The 17,025-nt window shown below is 41.6% G+C and overlaps 1 protein-coding gene across 2 annotated transcripts in view; it reads left to right on the top strand.

The window, feature by feature from the left end:
* The window catches only part of frmpd1a (FERM and PDZ domain containing 1a), a 45,582-nt gene extending 29,318 nt beyond the window's left edge, over positions 1-16,264 (top strand). For both annotated transcript variants that reach the window (XM_084339993.1, XM_084339994.1), the window contains exons 8-16: positions 2,544-2,639; positions 3,180-3,305; positions 3,533-3,652; positions 4,884-5,020; positions 5,345-5,564; positions 5,683-5,865; positions 7,963-8,107; positions 8,232-9,569; positions 10,832-16,264. In XM_084339993.1, the coding sequence (XP_084196119.1) occupies positions 2,544-2,639; positions 3,180-3,305; positions 3,533-3,652; positions 4,884-5,020; positions 5,345-5,564; positions 5,683-5,865; positions 7,963-8,107; positions 8,232-9,569; positions 10,832-14,241 (5,775 nt within the window). In that variant the 3' untranslated portion in view covers positions 14,242-16,264. The remainder of the gene's footprint in view (positions 1-2,543; positions 2,640-3,179; positions 3,306-3,532; positions 3,653-4,883; positions 5,021-5,344; positions 5,565-5,682; positions 5,866-7,962; positions 8,108-8,231; positions 9,570-10,831) is intronic.
* The last annotated feature ends 761 nt before the right edge of the window (positions 16,265-17,025 follow it).

Below are 17,025 nucleotides of genomic sequence, written 5' to 3'. Positions count from 1 at the left end.
GAGATGTATTATAATTGGTCAGTATTATTTCATACTGTGTGCAGTGTTTCTCTAGTATGCCTGGCTCTGGTTGGTCAGAGTTCCCACCCTGCCAGCGGATGTGAAATTAGCTGTATGAGGAAAACCACAGAGGCCGGAGTGCCCATTACTAATCACAGAGAAAACACGGATCAATATCTGCCTCATCTTACAGTCCTAATGTCTGTGATTACAGGGCAGTAAGCATCAGATTAAGAAGAGAGGTAGGAAAAGAGACAGAGGCAGACAGGGGAGAAGTAGAGAGAGGGGGGGTTGTGTTAGCCACTGTAAAAGGAGCGGAAACAAGAGAAATGGAAGATGGGAGGGTGACAAGGGAGGGGTTGTCTAAAATTTGAAAGCTCTCCATTTGATCCTCAAAACATACCAACATCAATGTTGCATTACATCACAGTGTCAATACAGAATAACACTTCATAAAATGATAAGAGAGCAGGGATGAAGCAGGGAAAGATGACTCACCACAGTGAATAAGCTGGGCCGACAGAAACAGGCCAGAGGAAATGATGGCAAGAAATGCTCTGTGAGAAGAGCTGAAAATAAGACCAGGCTAATCTCTCTCTCTCTCTCTCTCTCTCTCTCTCTCTCTCTCTCTCTCTCTCTCTTTCTCATGTTGTGATGTGTAAACCTTTAACTTCATTTGTTCATTTTTGTAGTAATGCAAATTAAATTTTAAATTACAATTACTTTTGGATGTAAAAGCAGAATTGCTTGTGAAATGTCTTCAAATCAATTCTGATAAAACTCTTACACTTTGTCATTAGCTGCATTAACATCCACCTGTTTTGATGTGCATTTTCAATTTAGGCAAAAAAAAGTATGACTGGAAAGGCAGAACATTCACAAAAGACAGTTTGTTATGCTTGGATGAGGTGAAAGAGTTCATATAGTGATATTGATGGATATCAAATGTGATTAAGTTCAGTGGAAAAAGGCATAGCACATAAATCATGTCGTACATGAAGCATGTGACTTCAGCATTGACTGAAGCTTCCAGTGAAGAGTCTGAACTGATGAAAATATCAACTAGGACGCTGTCAAGTTCCTCAAATTATTACATGACACAAACAGAAATGTCATATTTACATCATTTCTTCACGCAGTTTTGCATCGTTTAAGGTTCAGCTGGTGGTCTTTTAATTATTTTTCATTATCTTGTGTCCTCTTCTTCTGTGGTGGTTTAATGGCACCGAACTGGAGAATTGGTTCCACCAGTTATCATATTCAAGCAATGTGAAGTGGATAGAAATGTGCAAATATTTACATTTTCCTTTGCAGATATTCTGTATATCTGTGCTACATTTGGCCTCAAAATCTGCATACAGAATTGCAGTCCTCACATGGTCCATTGAGCCTTTGTCAAAAACCAAGGTGAATCATGCTTTCATCATTGAAAGAATATTCAACAGTGTGTTCATTTCTGAGCTGCAGAGAAACCAAATCCATTGTACAGGCTTTCATTTCCTGACTTTATTTATGTAACTGTCTCCTCACTGGAATAAATCAGAGAAAGGTTCACAAACTCTTAAATGTGCAAAATGCAACAGGTGGATTTATAACAAAAATGTAAAAAGCCACCATATTACAGCCTTCTAATGTCTTTACATTGGCTACCAGTTTATTACAAAAATCAAACTGAAGAATTTTCTTAGTACTCTCTTCTCTTCATAGCCTGGCCCCCGACTGTATCTCTGAATCACTGTGCCTGTTGGCTAGTCCGATGTTACGATATTGCTGTTATTCTGGAACAACATACCTGACAAACTCAGACAAAATCAGCTTCTTCTTTTAGAGACATAATATGTAATGTTTTTGCCTTAAAATGTCTAAAAGTAACATGTGTCATATATATTTCATTGAGCTGTGAACTTCTCTTATCCCAAATGTTTCAACAATGTTCAAATCCAGAGACTTTATTCTTTATAAACTTGATTCAAGGTAACGGTGCGTTTCATTTAGTCGCCTGTCGCTATTACTTCTGGAAGAGAGTCAGAGAGTGAGGAAGGAAGTCTGCGAATGTGTCTAAACCTAACGTAAATAAAACTTAAATCAAATTACAAATTACTTAATCTGTGAGTCTGAGTCATGTAGATAGATTTTCAGTGGCAGTGTTGGTTGTTTAATGTAGAGGACGACAACTCCATGATCCCTCGCTACTGAAGTCATTTTTTTTCTTTTTGATTAAGAGACCTCATAGTAGCAGAAATTACTTATGTGCATTAAATGGCTTCTGAAAATTAGTTTTTATTGAAAGGGCTTTTTACAACTTCATTTAATTTAGGTAATTTGTCTGCATGTGTGTTTTTCCTAGTATACTATTACTTACAGTAAGACAAATATTCTGACAAGCTGTAAAAATGTACTAAGACACAAACCGCTTTCTTTGCTTGACTCTATCTCATACAGTATCTTCCTGTCAGGCTGTTATAATCCTCTTGAACCAGCAGTGATGCTCACATTTTCACCTGACACTTCTTCTGTCCTCTGACCTCATGTCTGGTTTGCAGGGCAACTCGCTGCTCTTCCTGCCAAACGTTCTGAAGGTGTATCTGGAGAATGGGCAGACCAAGGCCTTTAAATTTGAACCAAACACCACAGTCAAGGTACTACACATTGATGCAGTTGACCACGTTAATGTCCATTCCTATTCATCACCAACTTCATGTTGTCTTCATATTGGACACATAACAATTGTAATGGAGTTTGGGGGTTCTTAGATGATGTTGAGGTTCATGAAGTGTTTATGTGACGAAGGTATTCTCTGTGATTCTTAATCAAGTCGAAAAAATAAAGCCAATTTTCATGCTAATTTCCTTATCGATCAAAAATTTGTCAGGGAGACAACTCCATAATGTGAATGAATGTGATGCAGGGTCAAGCCTGCAATAAGCTGCATATTTAATATCCATATTGGGTTGAATTTATTAGCTAATTTTAAAACTACAGCTAATGTGATTATGTTACTTCCTCAGTTTTAGTCAATATTAGATTTCCTGTACATCAGCTCTCTAAATTAGCCAACTACTCAGCCTTTCCCTTCCTTCGTTGAGACCTACAAACCTCAGCTCAGCTCACCTCAGCAACCTTGTTCCCTGATGTTATAAAATATTGTCTCTCAAGATGTAATTTTCTCTGTGCATCAGGACATTGTGATGACACTGAAGGAAAAACTTTCCCTGAGCCAGATTGAACATTTCTCCCTGGTGCTGGAGCAGCAGCACAGCATTAGTAAACTACTGCTGCTACATGATGAGGAGAAGATACAGCAGGTACACGCGCACACACACACACACACACACACACACTAATAACAATGATTGAACATGTCTCCTAAATTGTATATCTACGCACCGTTTGGAAGTGGGTTTAACCTGTGATAGCACTAAAGCTTTAAAAATCTATACTTGAAACAATGTGTGCATGCGTGTGTGCGTGTGTTTGTGTGTGTGTGTGTGTGTGTGTGTGTGTGTGTGTGTGTGTGTTTGTGTGTGCGCAGGTGGTGCAGAAGAAAGAGGCCCACGACTACAGATGTCTGTTTCGTGTTTGTTTCATGCCCAAAACCCTCCAGACCATGCTGCAGGAGGATCCCACTGCCTTTGTGTACCTCTACCAGCAGGTGAACTGATGAACCTCAGACCCACAGATCAACTCCAGGCTGCTGGAGTTAACTCCTCATATTACTAATCATTTTTGTTACTTGTAAGAATCTTGGGATTTCCATTTTATCCTTAACCTAATCTTTCAAATTTTGTTTTCTAATTTTAATGTTTTGGAAAAATAATGTAATCAGCTGCTTTGCAAATTCTCTAGCAACGTCAGCAGTAGAAGGGGTTCTTATCAAGTCTCTTTACATTTGAGGGGATTCTGAATCAAATTAAGGAGCAACATTCGCAGCACTCGTACAGCTGGTGCTGCCCATTTCTTAATTATGTAAATTAGAAGACTGAAAGCTTGAAAGCTTGTTTTGAACTTAGGTTTCTCATCAAACCCCAGCCTAGTTTTATTCCTGCCCTGTAGTTCCTTCATTCAAATAAGGAGACTAGAGTCCATCTTGTGATGGGATCCCACCAGCCGCGACCCCCAACTCAACATGTTCCTGTTCCGATTTATGACTAGTCAGTAATCATTACTACAGTATTACATTAGTACTCAGTACTGATGGATAGGAGCATGCCCATCTTCAAACCTGGCTTTCATTTTGATCTCAACTATACACCTGATAAGTTTAGTGGCTGCATCTTGCACGGTAGTTATGCTATCACTCTGACAAAAATCTGTCCACAGACAGACATATAAACACCTGGCAAAACACTCAAAATCACTTCTGTGTTAGTTCCTGGTACAATAGGTGTCTCAAGGGCCACATTTTGCCATGATGATGCACACTCGTACACACTGACAAAATGAAAACATTACAGAAGCTGTTGTGACACAATCAATACTTTTGTCTCTTAACAAGCAAAACCTGAATGGTAAATACACCATGTTGCGTGCTTGAAAGAAAAACTTTCTGCTCAGTGTTGACTTTTTTGCTCATACATATGAAGGAAAGCCAGAACATCTTCCAACAGTAAGTTCTTGTTACTTTTTAAACTAAGTTGCCTCCTGTTGTTATGTGTATTTGTGTTCAGTTCATTAGCAAAAAAGTAAGTGCTGCAAATGAGACATTCAAGTCGTTTAAAACCATAAAGGCGCCTGAAATTTGTGCAAATCATAACAAACAAACACATTTCTCCAATGAAATGTTTACAGATTTGTATTTTTTTTCATCATCTATACTGTTTTTCACTCTGTGTGTGTGTGTGTGTGTGTGTGTGTGTGTGTGTGTGTGTGTGACTGCGTGTTAGGGGGTGAATGATGTACTGCAAGAGCGCTTTGCAATAGAGATGAGGTGTAACACCGCCTTGAGACTGGCTGCACTGCACATCCAGGAGAGATTGGCAAGTTTTGGGCAATCACCAAAGACCAACTTGAAGATCATCACGTGAGACACATGCACACATTTTGAATGATCTTTATATCCACTGAATTAAACTATGATAAAAACAAGAATAAACAAACAGTCCCACAGTTACACAAGTTGTGCAATACAACTGCAGTCTTGTAGTCCTTTAAATGAGCGTCAAGGATGCATTTCACGATTTGAAAGTCATTCTGCAATCTGCAAGGAAAATTGGTTTGGGATCAAGGGAATACTATTCTATTCATGTGTATTGTAAATTCACACATCATAAATACAGTTAAGCTCTCTAACAGTGTTGTGCACACAAACAGACCCTCTCAGTGTGGGTTTCTGTGTTTGCTCCAGGAAGACGTGGGGAATAGAGAACTTTGTGTCATCCACTTTGTTGAGGAACATGCGAGAGAAAGATCTGAGGAAGGCCATCGCCTACCACATGAAGAAGAGCCAATCACAGCACGATCCCAAGCAGAAGGGCCTGTCAGTCGACCAGGCACGGATCAACTACCTGGAGGAACTGAGTGATCTTAAGTCATTTGGAGGGAAATCCTTCAGTGCCACCATGATGGTAGGGTTTTTAAGACTGCTAACTGTACATTTATATTCATTCTTTTCTGAGATTTGGTTGATTGAAGTTTCAATATTTTGTCTGTGCAATGGCCCCTCCCCTGCACCCCACCCTTCAGCTCCAGGACAGGGAGTCGATGGTGACGTTGTTGGTGGGGGCGCGCTACGGCGTGAGTCAGGTGGTCAACCACAAACTGAGCATCCTGTCCACCCTCACAGAGTTCACCAGCATCACACGCATTGAGCTGCTGCCTGAGTCCGACAAGGTCAGCCTGGTCAAAATATACCTGCAGGACATCAAGGTAAGACCAGGAAAACACACACACATCACACCTGGAGCACCCAATAATGTAATAATTTCCTGAAAATGTATGCACTGAAAAAAAAAACTGAAGAAGCATCAAAAAATGCTAAATTCCATAAATCTATTAAATATGTAAATGAAGACACATACATATGCACATACAAAGTTTACAGTAGGTGTGTGTGTAGCACCCAATAATATACAGTATTTATATTTCCAACTTGATGGACAATGTAATAAAACCCAATTGTGTAATAACTTGACCCATAATGTATTTATATGTTCTGACTGATTTTGTAATACCATTTTTATTGAAAATGTAATATCATTCCGGTATATCTTTTGTTTTGTATTTTCAAAACTGATGATGTAATAATTAAGTTGTTATCAGAAGAAGATGCATTAAACTTAAGTCCCTATCAATAGGAAATTAACCCATCCATACCCATGCTGAGGGTTCGTTTTTCAAGGATCGCCCATTAGTCCAGACGTCATCATAGATGAGACTGTAAAGCTGTAGAAGATGGCTAATGATACCCAAGCAAGCAATGGCAAGCAAACAGAAATGTGTTTTTTTATTTTATTTATTGGAGTCAACAGTGATTCTTATTGAACAAAGTCTCTCCTTTGCCTCACCTGATCATCTTTATGACCAGATTGAGCAAACATTTACGACTGGTTATTTATGTTTATGTCTGGCCACCTGGTGAATTCTTGCTCAAAACAAACAAGGGTAGTATATCACCAGAGCAACCGCTAACTGCTCCTAACTCGACCGCCCGTTAGCTAGTTACCTCAGTTAGCAACGCATCGAGTTGTCTGGCCTGGGAGCTCAGTGCACCAATGAGGTGTTTGTGTTTAAGCCACTAGCACAGGAGCTTTGGACTGGGACAGGCCTGGGCTAGCTGGTTAGCACACTAACTTTGCAACACAATACATAAACCTCATAACATCAAACCTTTTTTCTTCACATTCTGTTGTTTTTAGTGTAATTGTTGAGTGTCTCCAACTGAAATTGTTATATTTTGCACCTTTAAAATGAAGCACTACCTATAGTTGTTTTGTTGGGTTGTGGTTGTTGTCATGAGGCAGTGTTTTATTGAAGATCAGTAGCACAGAGAGTGAAGAGGAAGGTTTAGGGAAATGGTGGTTTTCCAAGGAGGTAGTCCATCACCCAGTCGATAAAACCAGTATCTGTATGGGGCTCAAAGTCTGCACGTTAACCGAGTAGTCATTATTTTATTTCAAATCCGATATATAAGCCCATAACATTCTTCTTCTTAACAGAAAATGTGGAACTCTGGACTATTGTATTATTGGTAAAATATTACAATTACAGTCAGGACATTTTATTCATTCTATTGAGTTTTATTACATTTCTGATCAAGTTGAATGCAGTTTACATTAAAGGTGCAATAAATAATAATTAAAAGGTATTATTCATTTTCAGGAAATGCTTACTGTACATTATTGGTTGCTACACACACCTAACATACAGTACAGGGCAAAGACAGAATACTGTAAACCTCGTCAAAAAGCACTTTAATTGTGAAGTAACTAAATCAGCATTGCAAAGACTGCTACACAGCAGGGTTATATTAGGTTGCGTACTAATTTTCATTATTTGTTCACTCTTTGTTGGCAGTTCTTTTCTCCATTTAGCATGTGTTATGATTTATTTTTACATATTTCATAGAGTTACGTAATTCAGCATTTTTTGATGCTCCTGCAGTTTTGACACAAGAGATTCGAGGTCTGGAAGCTTCTGAACTCAACTGCTGACTGCTAGACCTTTTTAATAGCTTAAGAATACTGCTAAATAGAATTCAACGTAACATGACCCACGACTGTAGCTGTGTTTTTAAATGTGATTAATGACTTAAAAAGTCTTTCCGACCTGTTTGCATTATTTTGTGTACCCCCTCCTGTATACAATGTGCAGATGTCAGCTTGAAAACAAGAACTGCCTTTTCATCAATATTATCAGCCCTGTGGATACAAAATTACTGTAGCTTAAGTGTTTTTCCACTGTCTTACCATTACCTGTCTTTCCTTGTCTCATCCCATACCATCTTGTTTCCTCTCTCATACGAAGCCCATCACGTTGCTATTGGAGTCAGTCGCAGCCAAAGATATGTCCTGCCTAATAGCAGGGTACTGTCGACTGTTTGTTGACCCCAACCTCAACATCTTTCCCTGGATTGGTGACTCCAAGAAGCATCGAGTGTCTGCTGAGGAAGGTGTAGAAACATTTACAGCAATGTACAGTCATAAAATAGTCCATACATCAATAAAGGCACACACCAGTTTGTTGTGAATATTAAATTACTTTTGTCTTGTTTTCATGTCGGTGTATGTTTGCAGGTTATGTGTCACGGTGTGGCAGCGACTCAGACAACTCCTCAGACTTGGACATGGATCCGCCGGGTGCCAAGGTATCTCATGACGACAAGCCCTGCCCTCGTGTCAGATCTTCATCAGACCCAGACGGTAGGAAAAGAAAAGACAAAGACAGAAGGAGAAACAAAGATGCCAAAGAAAAAGGAGACAAACCCTGGGGAGATAAGAAGCAAAAAGAAGAAAAGGATGCTGACACTGAAAAGGAAAAGTGTCCGCTCGGTAAAAACAGAGAGGGTAACAAAGAAGACGTAGAGCACAAGGAAGATACAGAGAGTGCTCAGGATGGTCAGCGAACACAGATTGAGATAACAAACAAAAACTCAGGGGGACAAAAGGAAAAAGAGGGAGAAGAAGGTAAAAAAAGAGGTGGAGAAGAGGTGCGAGCAGCAGATGAGCAACCATCCATATCAGAGGCATCAGATTCTTGTCAGTCTGACTCTCGTGTCCTCACCAGCCCCTCCAGCGACTCCCTTGACGCTCTGGAGGAAGACGACTTACTTTCATGTTCTTCTTCCTCCATTCACCCCAGTGCTCTATCACAAACCCATACCAACATCCACCCTTCCCTGCAGCTTCATCACTACTCTCATCAGAGCATTCAGCCCCACCTCCTCGCCCCTCCAGCTGCTCACTCCCATCCCCTTATCCACTTTTCAACTCATGAGAGAGGAGGAGGGGGCTGCAGGAGGTCAGGTGACGGAGCTGATCCCCAACTCCTCACACCCATCTCCCCCTCTCAAAGCCTTGAACATGTCCTAAAGTGTCCAGGTAACCCCTGCTCTGATGACAACTCCCTGTGCTTTGCTGAGCTCTCCCGCCTCGTGGACTTCCTGCCGAGCCCTCCAGAGGCCAGTGAGGAAGATGAAGATGAAGAAGAGGAGTTGAGGAGGAGGAGGGCGAAGATGTTGAAAGAAATGGATGAGTCGGTGAGAAGAGCGGGTGAAGGTGGAAGTGTAAGTGGGGAGGGTGGCTTTAAAGAACATCCACTATCCCCGTCCTCTCCCTCCTCCAACACGGAGTTTGTGTTCAACTTTGACCAGAGCGACGCTCGCTGCTACTACAAACTCTGCTCCAGCATCACCCCCGACAGCGCTCGCAGCCTTCCCCAACCCCTTTCACCTAATGAGAGACAAAATGGGGAGGAGGTAAAGGGAGAGCTGGCGAAGGCGGTTAACCTGGAGCCTGTCCCCATCCTTCAGCCACCGCCCGGCTTTGGAGACAGCAGCTCTGATGAGGAGTTCTACGACGCCAGAGATCGCTTCACCTCACCTGAAGACCCAACCTCGGGGGCGTTGCCAAGAGGTGATGTGGTTTTTATTGTGGGGCTCATCACATACATTTTAAAGCCCTGTAGAGTGATGAAAGTACAGGCTGTTAATTCTACCTTTGCTGCCATCTAGTGATTAAAGTTATTACTTGACACAAGGGATCCAACGTTATAGAGCAATTTTATGTAACTGGCAGGAAAGAAGGAGACCACGTTTCTGACCACACCTACTCTAGCAGTGATGCTCAGTGTGGTCCACTGACTGTTAGGTCAGTCCAGTGCTGTAAAGTAACCAAAAGCATATAAACAAGCATTGTGTTTATGTACAATTTCAAGATACTTTTACTTCACTGGAGTATTTCCAATTTGTAATACTTTAATACTACCTCCGCTACATGTTAGAAGAATGTATTGTGCTTTTTACTCCACAGCGTTAATTTTGACAGCTATAGTTTACCAGTTACTTTCCAGATAAACTTAACTGTATCTAAGGTATATTAAAGTAGATGCACCTCCACCAGCTACAAATGTAAAATGCTACAGACATATTTATGTCACAATATTAATTATCTACTAATGTACACATAATAACAGATGTCACATAAATGACAGGAGATATTTTTTATTTTACTTGCAACACTTAGCTGCTGATATGTCTGTACTTTTACTGCAGTCGGATTTTAAAGGAAGGACTTTTACTTGTAATGGAATATTTTTAGATTGTTGTACTGGTGCTGTTGTGTAAGTAATGGAATACAGCAACATATTAGCTGTATCCATCATCCTTGTTTGGTTTTAGAAGTGATGGAGGACACAATAAAGTCAGACTGAAAAATCATGTTTAGATTGTTTAGATTCTAAACATGATAGTTTAGATTGAAGCATCTTTTTAACAAAATATTAACTCTTAATAAAGTAGTAGTAGTATAGTATATATACTTTAACATCTACTTTAACAATTTTAGTGACCTATCCCCAAATAACACCCTGAGTGTCTACAGTGACACACAGCTCACTGTTTGATAAATTAAGTAGATCATTAAATCACAAAAAGATTCTTTTAATTACAGTTCCACTCACATTTGACATACGGTAAACCTCCAAGCAGAAATAAAGTAAAATGAAACAAGAGTTTTGTTTGTCATTTAGTTAATTTGGTTTACCCACAGTATGCCTATTCCCTGCTTCTGTGTACTGTTCACAAAACTCAAGAGGAACTTGTTTGTTTTTTTGAAACATAAAAAGTACATTTTTATATACATTCTGTTTGGCTGAGACTTTTTTTATTATCTTGCAGATATTTGCACGGAGATGAAACTGGACTTCCTCAGCACACTCAGCCTCAGTGACATCAGAGTCTCTGTGACTGATGCAGACAAAGATGGAATAGCAGAAGAAGACAGAACAGGAGGCCACGAGGAAGGAGGAGGTATAGAAACATTGTTCCAGCTCAGAAAACGATCACGGAAGCGCCGTTCCTTCATGGAAACTGATTACACCTCGAGGGTGTCATATCCAGAGCCAGATCCAGAATCAAGGCAGGACATGTTCTCTAATACGCTCCATAAGAAACTTTTGGCAGAAGCCAATGATGCACAGATGCTGAGTTCAGATCCTGAACCTTCTGAGCAAACCCAGAATCCCAGTCCTACTGTCTCCTCTCTGACTCACTCTGAAGGGGAACCTGCTCAGCTCGAGTCAAAGCCCATCCTGTCCAAACCCCGCTTGCGTGGACCTGGCTCTCCTTGTGGTTTTGGATCTCGTGAGCAGACTAGAGACACACAGCCTTCCTCCAGGACAAGGAAACAGGACATGGAGATGGAACCAGATGCAATGGAATCCAAATCGGTAACAGATCTGGTGAAGGCAGCCTCTCCTACAATCACTGTTGTTCGCTGCCGGGTGGATCCAGATGGGAAGGAATGTGCTGATCGAAGGGGAGATGGAAAGGAGGAAGGGGAGGGACAGGAGGAGAGCGGTGAGGAGGGAGAGGAGGAGACAACAGGTGTGTCAGGGAATGGGCCGTTCACTAGTCATATGTTCTTGCCAGAAATCACTGAGGAGCGGGATGAGGATAAGAAAGAGGGGGTAAGAGGGTCCTCGTCCAGTTCAAAGAGACCACTCATCGGCGCTGAGAGGCAGCCAGAGGCCAGCACACTGCCTACATGTTTGGTAGATGAGAATAAAAAGGGTAGTAATGGCCTTTTAGGAGCCCATCTGATTACCTTAGAGCAAAATTCATATGTAACGGAACACATCCTTGAAGGTGTCTGTGAAAAGTCAAATCCTCCATCATACTCACCACCACCCGCTCCACCCTCATCCCCTCTACCTCCACTACCAGTTGTCCACAAATCAGAAAGTGACTGTTTGGTGAGGGAAGAAGCGGGAATGGAAAACACAGGAACCTCAACCCAAATATCTTTATCCAATTCTGAGGAGATGCCACTTTGTCAACAAAATCACACAAACAAAGCACAGTTACGTTTAGATGTCACAACCGGTGTCTATGAGGATGAAGCCACCGGTGTTGTAAGTGATGAAGTTAGTGACAGCACCAATTCGGACAATGTTTTCGATGATGATGAGGTGAGTAATTCCTTAAATTCTAATTCAAGTGACAAGAAATATGACTGGAGCATAGCTACAAAGCATAGCATCAGTGCTAATTCAACTCCGGCAGGTAAAGGTGATTGTCAAATGACTACTCATACCAACACTGAAGCTCAGACAAGAATTCATCCAGTTAACTCTGATTATACTCGTGCTATAAACTCCATAACTGCAAAGCTTGGAGCTGCAACAAGTGTCACGTCTCCTACATTTAATTCAGGCACCAGACTGAAAAGTGATTTGGATCAAAATGTAGACAAACCACAAAGTGATTCATCCATGCAACGTGCTGAGGCTAAAGATAGTTTAGCTAGTCCTAGTCTAGCAAAAGCTAACACAGCCACAGTCCACAATCTCTCCAAAGACCCTCCCTCTCCAACTCACTTCCTCTTCCAGACATGTTCTCCTACCATTATGGGTCGCTTATCTGCCACCACACTTAGGGAGAAGATCCAAAAGTTGCCCTTGTATTTATCAAGATCCCAGGAAAATCTCAACCAAGCTGGGGTAGGGAATGTAGCCCAGAGTCCTGCCGCGGACAGCAGTCCTTTGCAAGACAATGTCGAGATCACCATCACAGACGTTAATGATGTCACACAAACAATAGACCTTGAAACAGGCACGACTGCAGAATCAGTGGAGTCAGATGATTCGGATGCAACCCTTACAGGATCAGAGGTGGATGGGGAGTTTTTTGTAGAAACAACCTCAGCGAAGAGTTTACATTCAGTGCCAGAGGTGAAGCAAGTAAGTTCTCCGTTGCCTGTCCAAACTGAGCCCAAATCCCAACACCACAATCAGCTTCTGTACACGTTTCCTATCAAGAACACGCCAGGACCAATCACAGAGCCTCCAGTCTCCATTGTGAACAGCCTCCAAAGAGACACTTCAGGCCAAAAGATAGACACTCCTGGCCCTATAAAAGATTCTTCACCTTCTGTCCCCCCTCCGATAGTGGTGACAACACAGAATCTAAATGGGCCAGGACTTTCTTTTCACAGTCAGTCACAGAAAGTAAGACGGACCAGTAGCGACAGGCCTTTGATAGGTCTTTGTAGGTCTTCTGGGCAGAATTCAGACTCAGCGAAATCCCTTTCCTCAGGCTGCAGGGTGTTTACCATCTGTGAGGATCCATCCCAGACAAAGACCCTAACTGAGGTGGCAACTACCCCACCCTTGAAGCCTGACTTCGGCTGCAGTTCTGTGCTAGCGTCTGGATGTGAGTCAGTTATGGAAGGGATGCAGATTCCACTGGATGCTTGCGGTTGCCCAGCAGTCTATACCAACTGCTTCAGTGGCGGAGACAGCTTTGATGAGGAGCTGACAGTCTACGAGTTCTCCTGTCGCACACAGAGCAGCGGATTGACTCAGACTTCTGGAGCAGGTCTTCCTCTCATGACCTCTGCCCCTGTTCCCTCCTTTCTCTCCACCTCCTCCACCCACTCTCCGTCCTTCCCACGCTCCATCCTTTTTTCTTCCTCTACCTCTGAGCTCAGCCCTCTCCTCTCACCACTGTCTGAAGCCTCGGACAGTTTCCTATCTCAAACGCACAAGGACACCATCAGTCGGCTAGGCCAGCAGTGCTACCCAGAACCCCCCACAGGTTTCCAAGTACTGCGTGTCGATGTGGATCAGCTCCTTTCCATTTTGGAAAATAGTGGTGCTGACCGATCAGGCCATGGAGGTCGCCACCAAAGGGACACCTGCCCTGCTCACTTTACAGAGAACAAGAGGGTGCTGCAGATAGAGGCACGACGGCTGATGTCAGGCTGCCAGAAGGTGGTGGGGATTGGACAGAGCCCTGAGGAAATGCTTCACTCCCTGGCTGACAGTTTCCGGACCCTGGTGGAGTTGGCTGGTATATGCCTCTGGTTCTCTGGGTGCGACAGATGTGACCGGAGGAATGCCGAGGCAGTCGCAGGTCTGGCAGATGTGGCCCGCTCATTCAGGGACTTCTGCCTGGCAGCGGAGCGAGCCAGCAGCAAGCGCAGCTGCCAGGACCTGAGCACCAAGCTGTTAGCCAAACAATGCACAGCGCTCACCGCCTCTGTCTTCTGCCTCACTCAGCTGTTCCGCACCCTCACTGCACTATGAGTGGATCACAACCTATGAAGTGTTAGACCTTCAAGCAACCTATGGTGTTTGACCTCACATATGTGAGGTCACCAGTGAGCCCACAGCTGCTGCAGATGTGGACAGTGTGACCCAGAACAGCCATGTTTAGGATGGGCAGTAGAGTGTGAGGTGAGGTTACCTCAGAAACACACTGGTGTCACTGAACTCCATGACCCCTCAAATGATCACAAAAAACTCAACATCATAGAGCCAGTTTGAGATTGGTGAGGTGCATGTGGTTACTGACTATTTGCTGTGCACGTCCTGGAGCCCACAAACAAACAGTCAGCCAACAACTGACCGACTTTAAGTGGTGCAAGCTGCAAGAGCAGAACCTGCTTGCATTCCAGTATTGAGGAACTGCTGTACTTGAATGTATTCTATGTTAACTTCTATGTTTATTTATTTATCAATAATTTAATTAGTGAGTTACTACAGTAATCAAGTAAGGAATGTAAAGACAAGGAAGAAAGATATTTGGAAATGTTTACAGACAAAGCTTTAGTCAGAGGAATAGTGGTGTGTGAGAGCAGTGGGCCTTTTACACGCATACATAAGCACACAACCTCAAATACACAGAGTGAATCAGTATTTGATTGCATTAATACACAGGCCTTTTGTGTGACTGACTGAACATGTGAAGATAAGGAACACAGAAGTTTACTGATGCTTGTATATCTTTACATTGGCCAGGCTGTCAGTGCGGACTTCTTTGAATGTTACTGTTTACAAAAACCAAAAACTCGAGTGAGAAATGATTTCATCAAATCATAGAAATCAAGCCTGAAGCTGTGTTTGCCATTTTATAATTCTAGTAGCAGAATGCTGATGTATGCGCATTATGTGACTTTATGAAACAGTTTGGATGAGGCACATTCAGTTTGTTGTCATTTTGCACAGACATTTGGTATGATTTGTTTAAGTGTAATACATTTGTTAACACTCTCTTTCTCCACCTCCAGTTAAAACACTGATCCCTCCGGAGCATGGTTATGTGGCTGTCAACCACCAGTCTTTTACATATATTTACTAATTTTTATATTTACTACCAACATGTTCATTGAGAACAGGAATCTCCATTCATCATGTTATATAGTTAGTTTGAAGAATCTTAATTTTCCAGCAATCCACAGGCTTTTCAACATCATAAAAACCTACACACCTCTCTCTGAGCTCTGGGGACAGTCAGGAAGGACTTAGTCTACCATGTCCCTTACACTAAGTGCATTATTACTACAGATCTCCCATATATTTGTATGACCACAAACAGTGGCAAACCAGTGAGTCGAAACAGGCACAGATGGCCCAAGCAGTTCAGTGTATATCACTGTTTGCTATCTGTATGCTTTTCAGCTTATGATTAACACGTTGAGTGGGAGGTTCTCAGAACATCTGTCGAACTCACCCAATCATTGGTTGACAGCCCATCGTTGGAGTTCCTTGAACTCAACACATTTGTCACAAAATCATGTCAAACACTGATTTACGCTAAAGTTATAATTGTGGATAAGCTGTCGTATTACAGCATTTTCACTTGGAATGTTTCTAAAAATAAAAAGGACTGATCCACACTGGACCTGCATGTTCACTGGAGAAATTAAAGTTATCAGAAATAATTTCACCACTGCAGTGCTGGGAACACAATTTAATGCAAACAGTGTTTCTATATATATATTTATAATAGCAGTTGAAACACTTTATTTGTTAACTCGTCCTGTTTTGCTCCCCGTGGTTGCAAAAGAATATAATTTCCTGTATTTTATTCCCAATATGCAGCTGAGAAGAAGTGAATTACATTAACCTTGACCTCCATGAGAAAATTGCCCCAAACAAATAATGGAAAACTTTTTTTTAACTCATCATCTGTGCTCACAAAGCATGCTGTAATAAGCCATAAAATGCATTGTTGTTTTATCAGGGATTTTATCTGTGAATGACTGAATGATGACGTCTGCTCTTGCTTTGTAATGCTTAACTCCCACCATTAAAAACAATGTCAAGATTTTCTTTTTATGACTCCTTTGTTGCTCATCCACTTGTACCTTCTCTCCTCAGTCACCTTGACAGCCATGTCGACAGGTTAATTTATAAATCCGGCATCAGTGTATGAATGTGTGTGTGAATGGGTGAATGTGGCATGCGTTGTAAAGCGCTTTGAGCTGTCCGAGAGGACTGGAAAAGCGCTATATAAATGCAGACCATTTACCATTTACCATAAACCCTTTTTTATTTCCCAGCACAGGCAGAAAGTCTTTTAGTCTCAAGACAGAACTAGGGAAAAAGAATGTGATTTAGCAAGTACTGTATTTAAAAAAGTGGTATTCGCCAAACCAGAATTAGCCTAGCACTCCAAATATGAATGACACTGTATTTACACAGAATTGTATTTTTACTGCAACATTATCTGTATATTTATTGACTGAGAAAAGTAAATTAGACACAAACTTATACACTGTTCTACCCGGTATTTCTTCTATAAAATGATGCATGCAATCTATAAAGTTTTGTGGATGGTGCACCATGATTAAAGTAAGACTCCTAATTATCATTTTAAAAACATTTATAATGTTGATAAGTAGTAATTATCTCGTATACGGTATAAAATATACATGGTATAAAATGCTGGGCTTGATCCAGTAGAACAAAGCTTCTCACATAAGGGAGAACCCCACTGAAGTTGGTGCATATGTAATAAGATCAATTATTAAAACACCCATCCCATCATATTTCTCCAACTTATGTGACACTGCAGTAAAAAATCAT

The sequence above is a fragment of the Pagrus pagrus genome (genome assembly GCF_965226575.1).
Source record: "Pagrus pagrus genome assembly, chromosome: 2".
NCBI classification, from domain to species: Eukaryota; Metazoa; Chordata; class Actinopteri; order Spariformes; family Sparidae; genus Pagrus; species Pagrus pagrus.
This window is presented reverse-complemented; position numbering and strand designations above follow the sequence as displayed.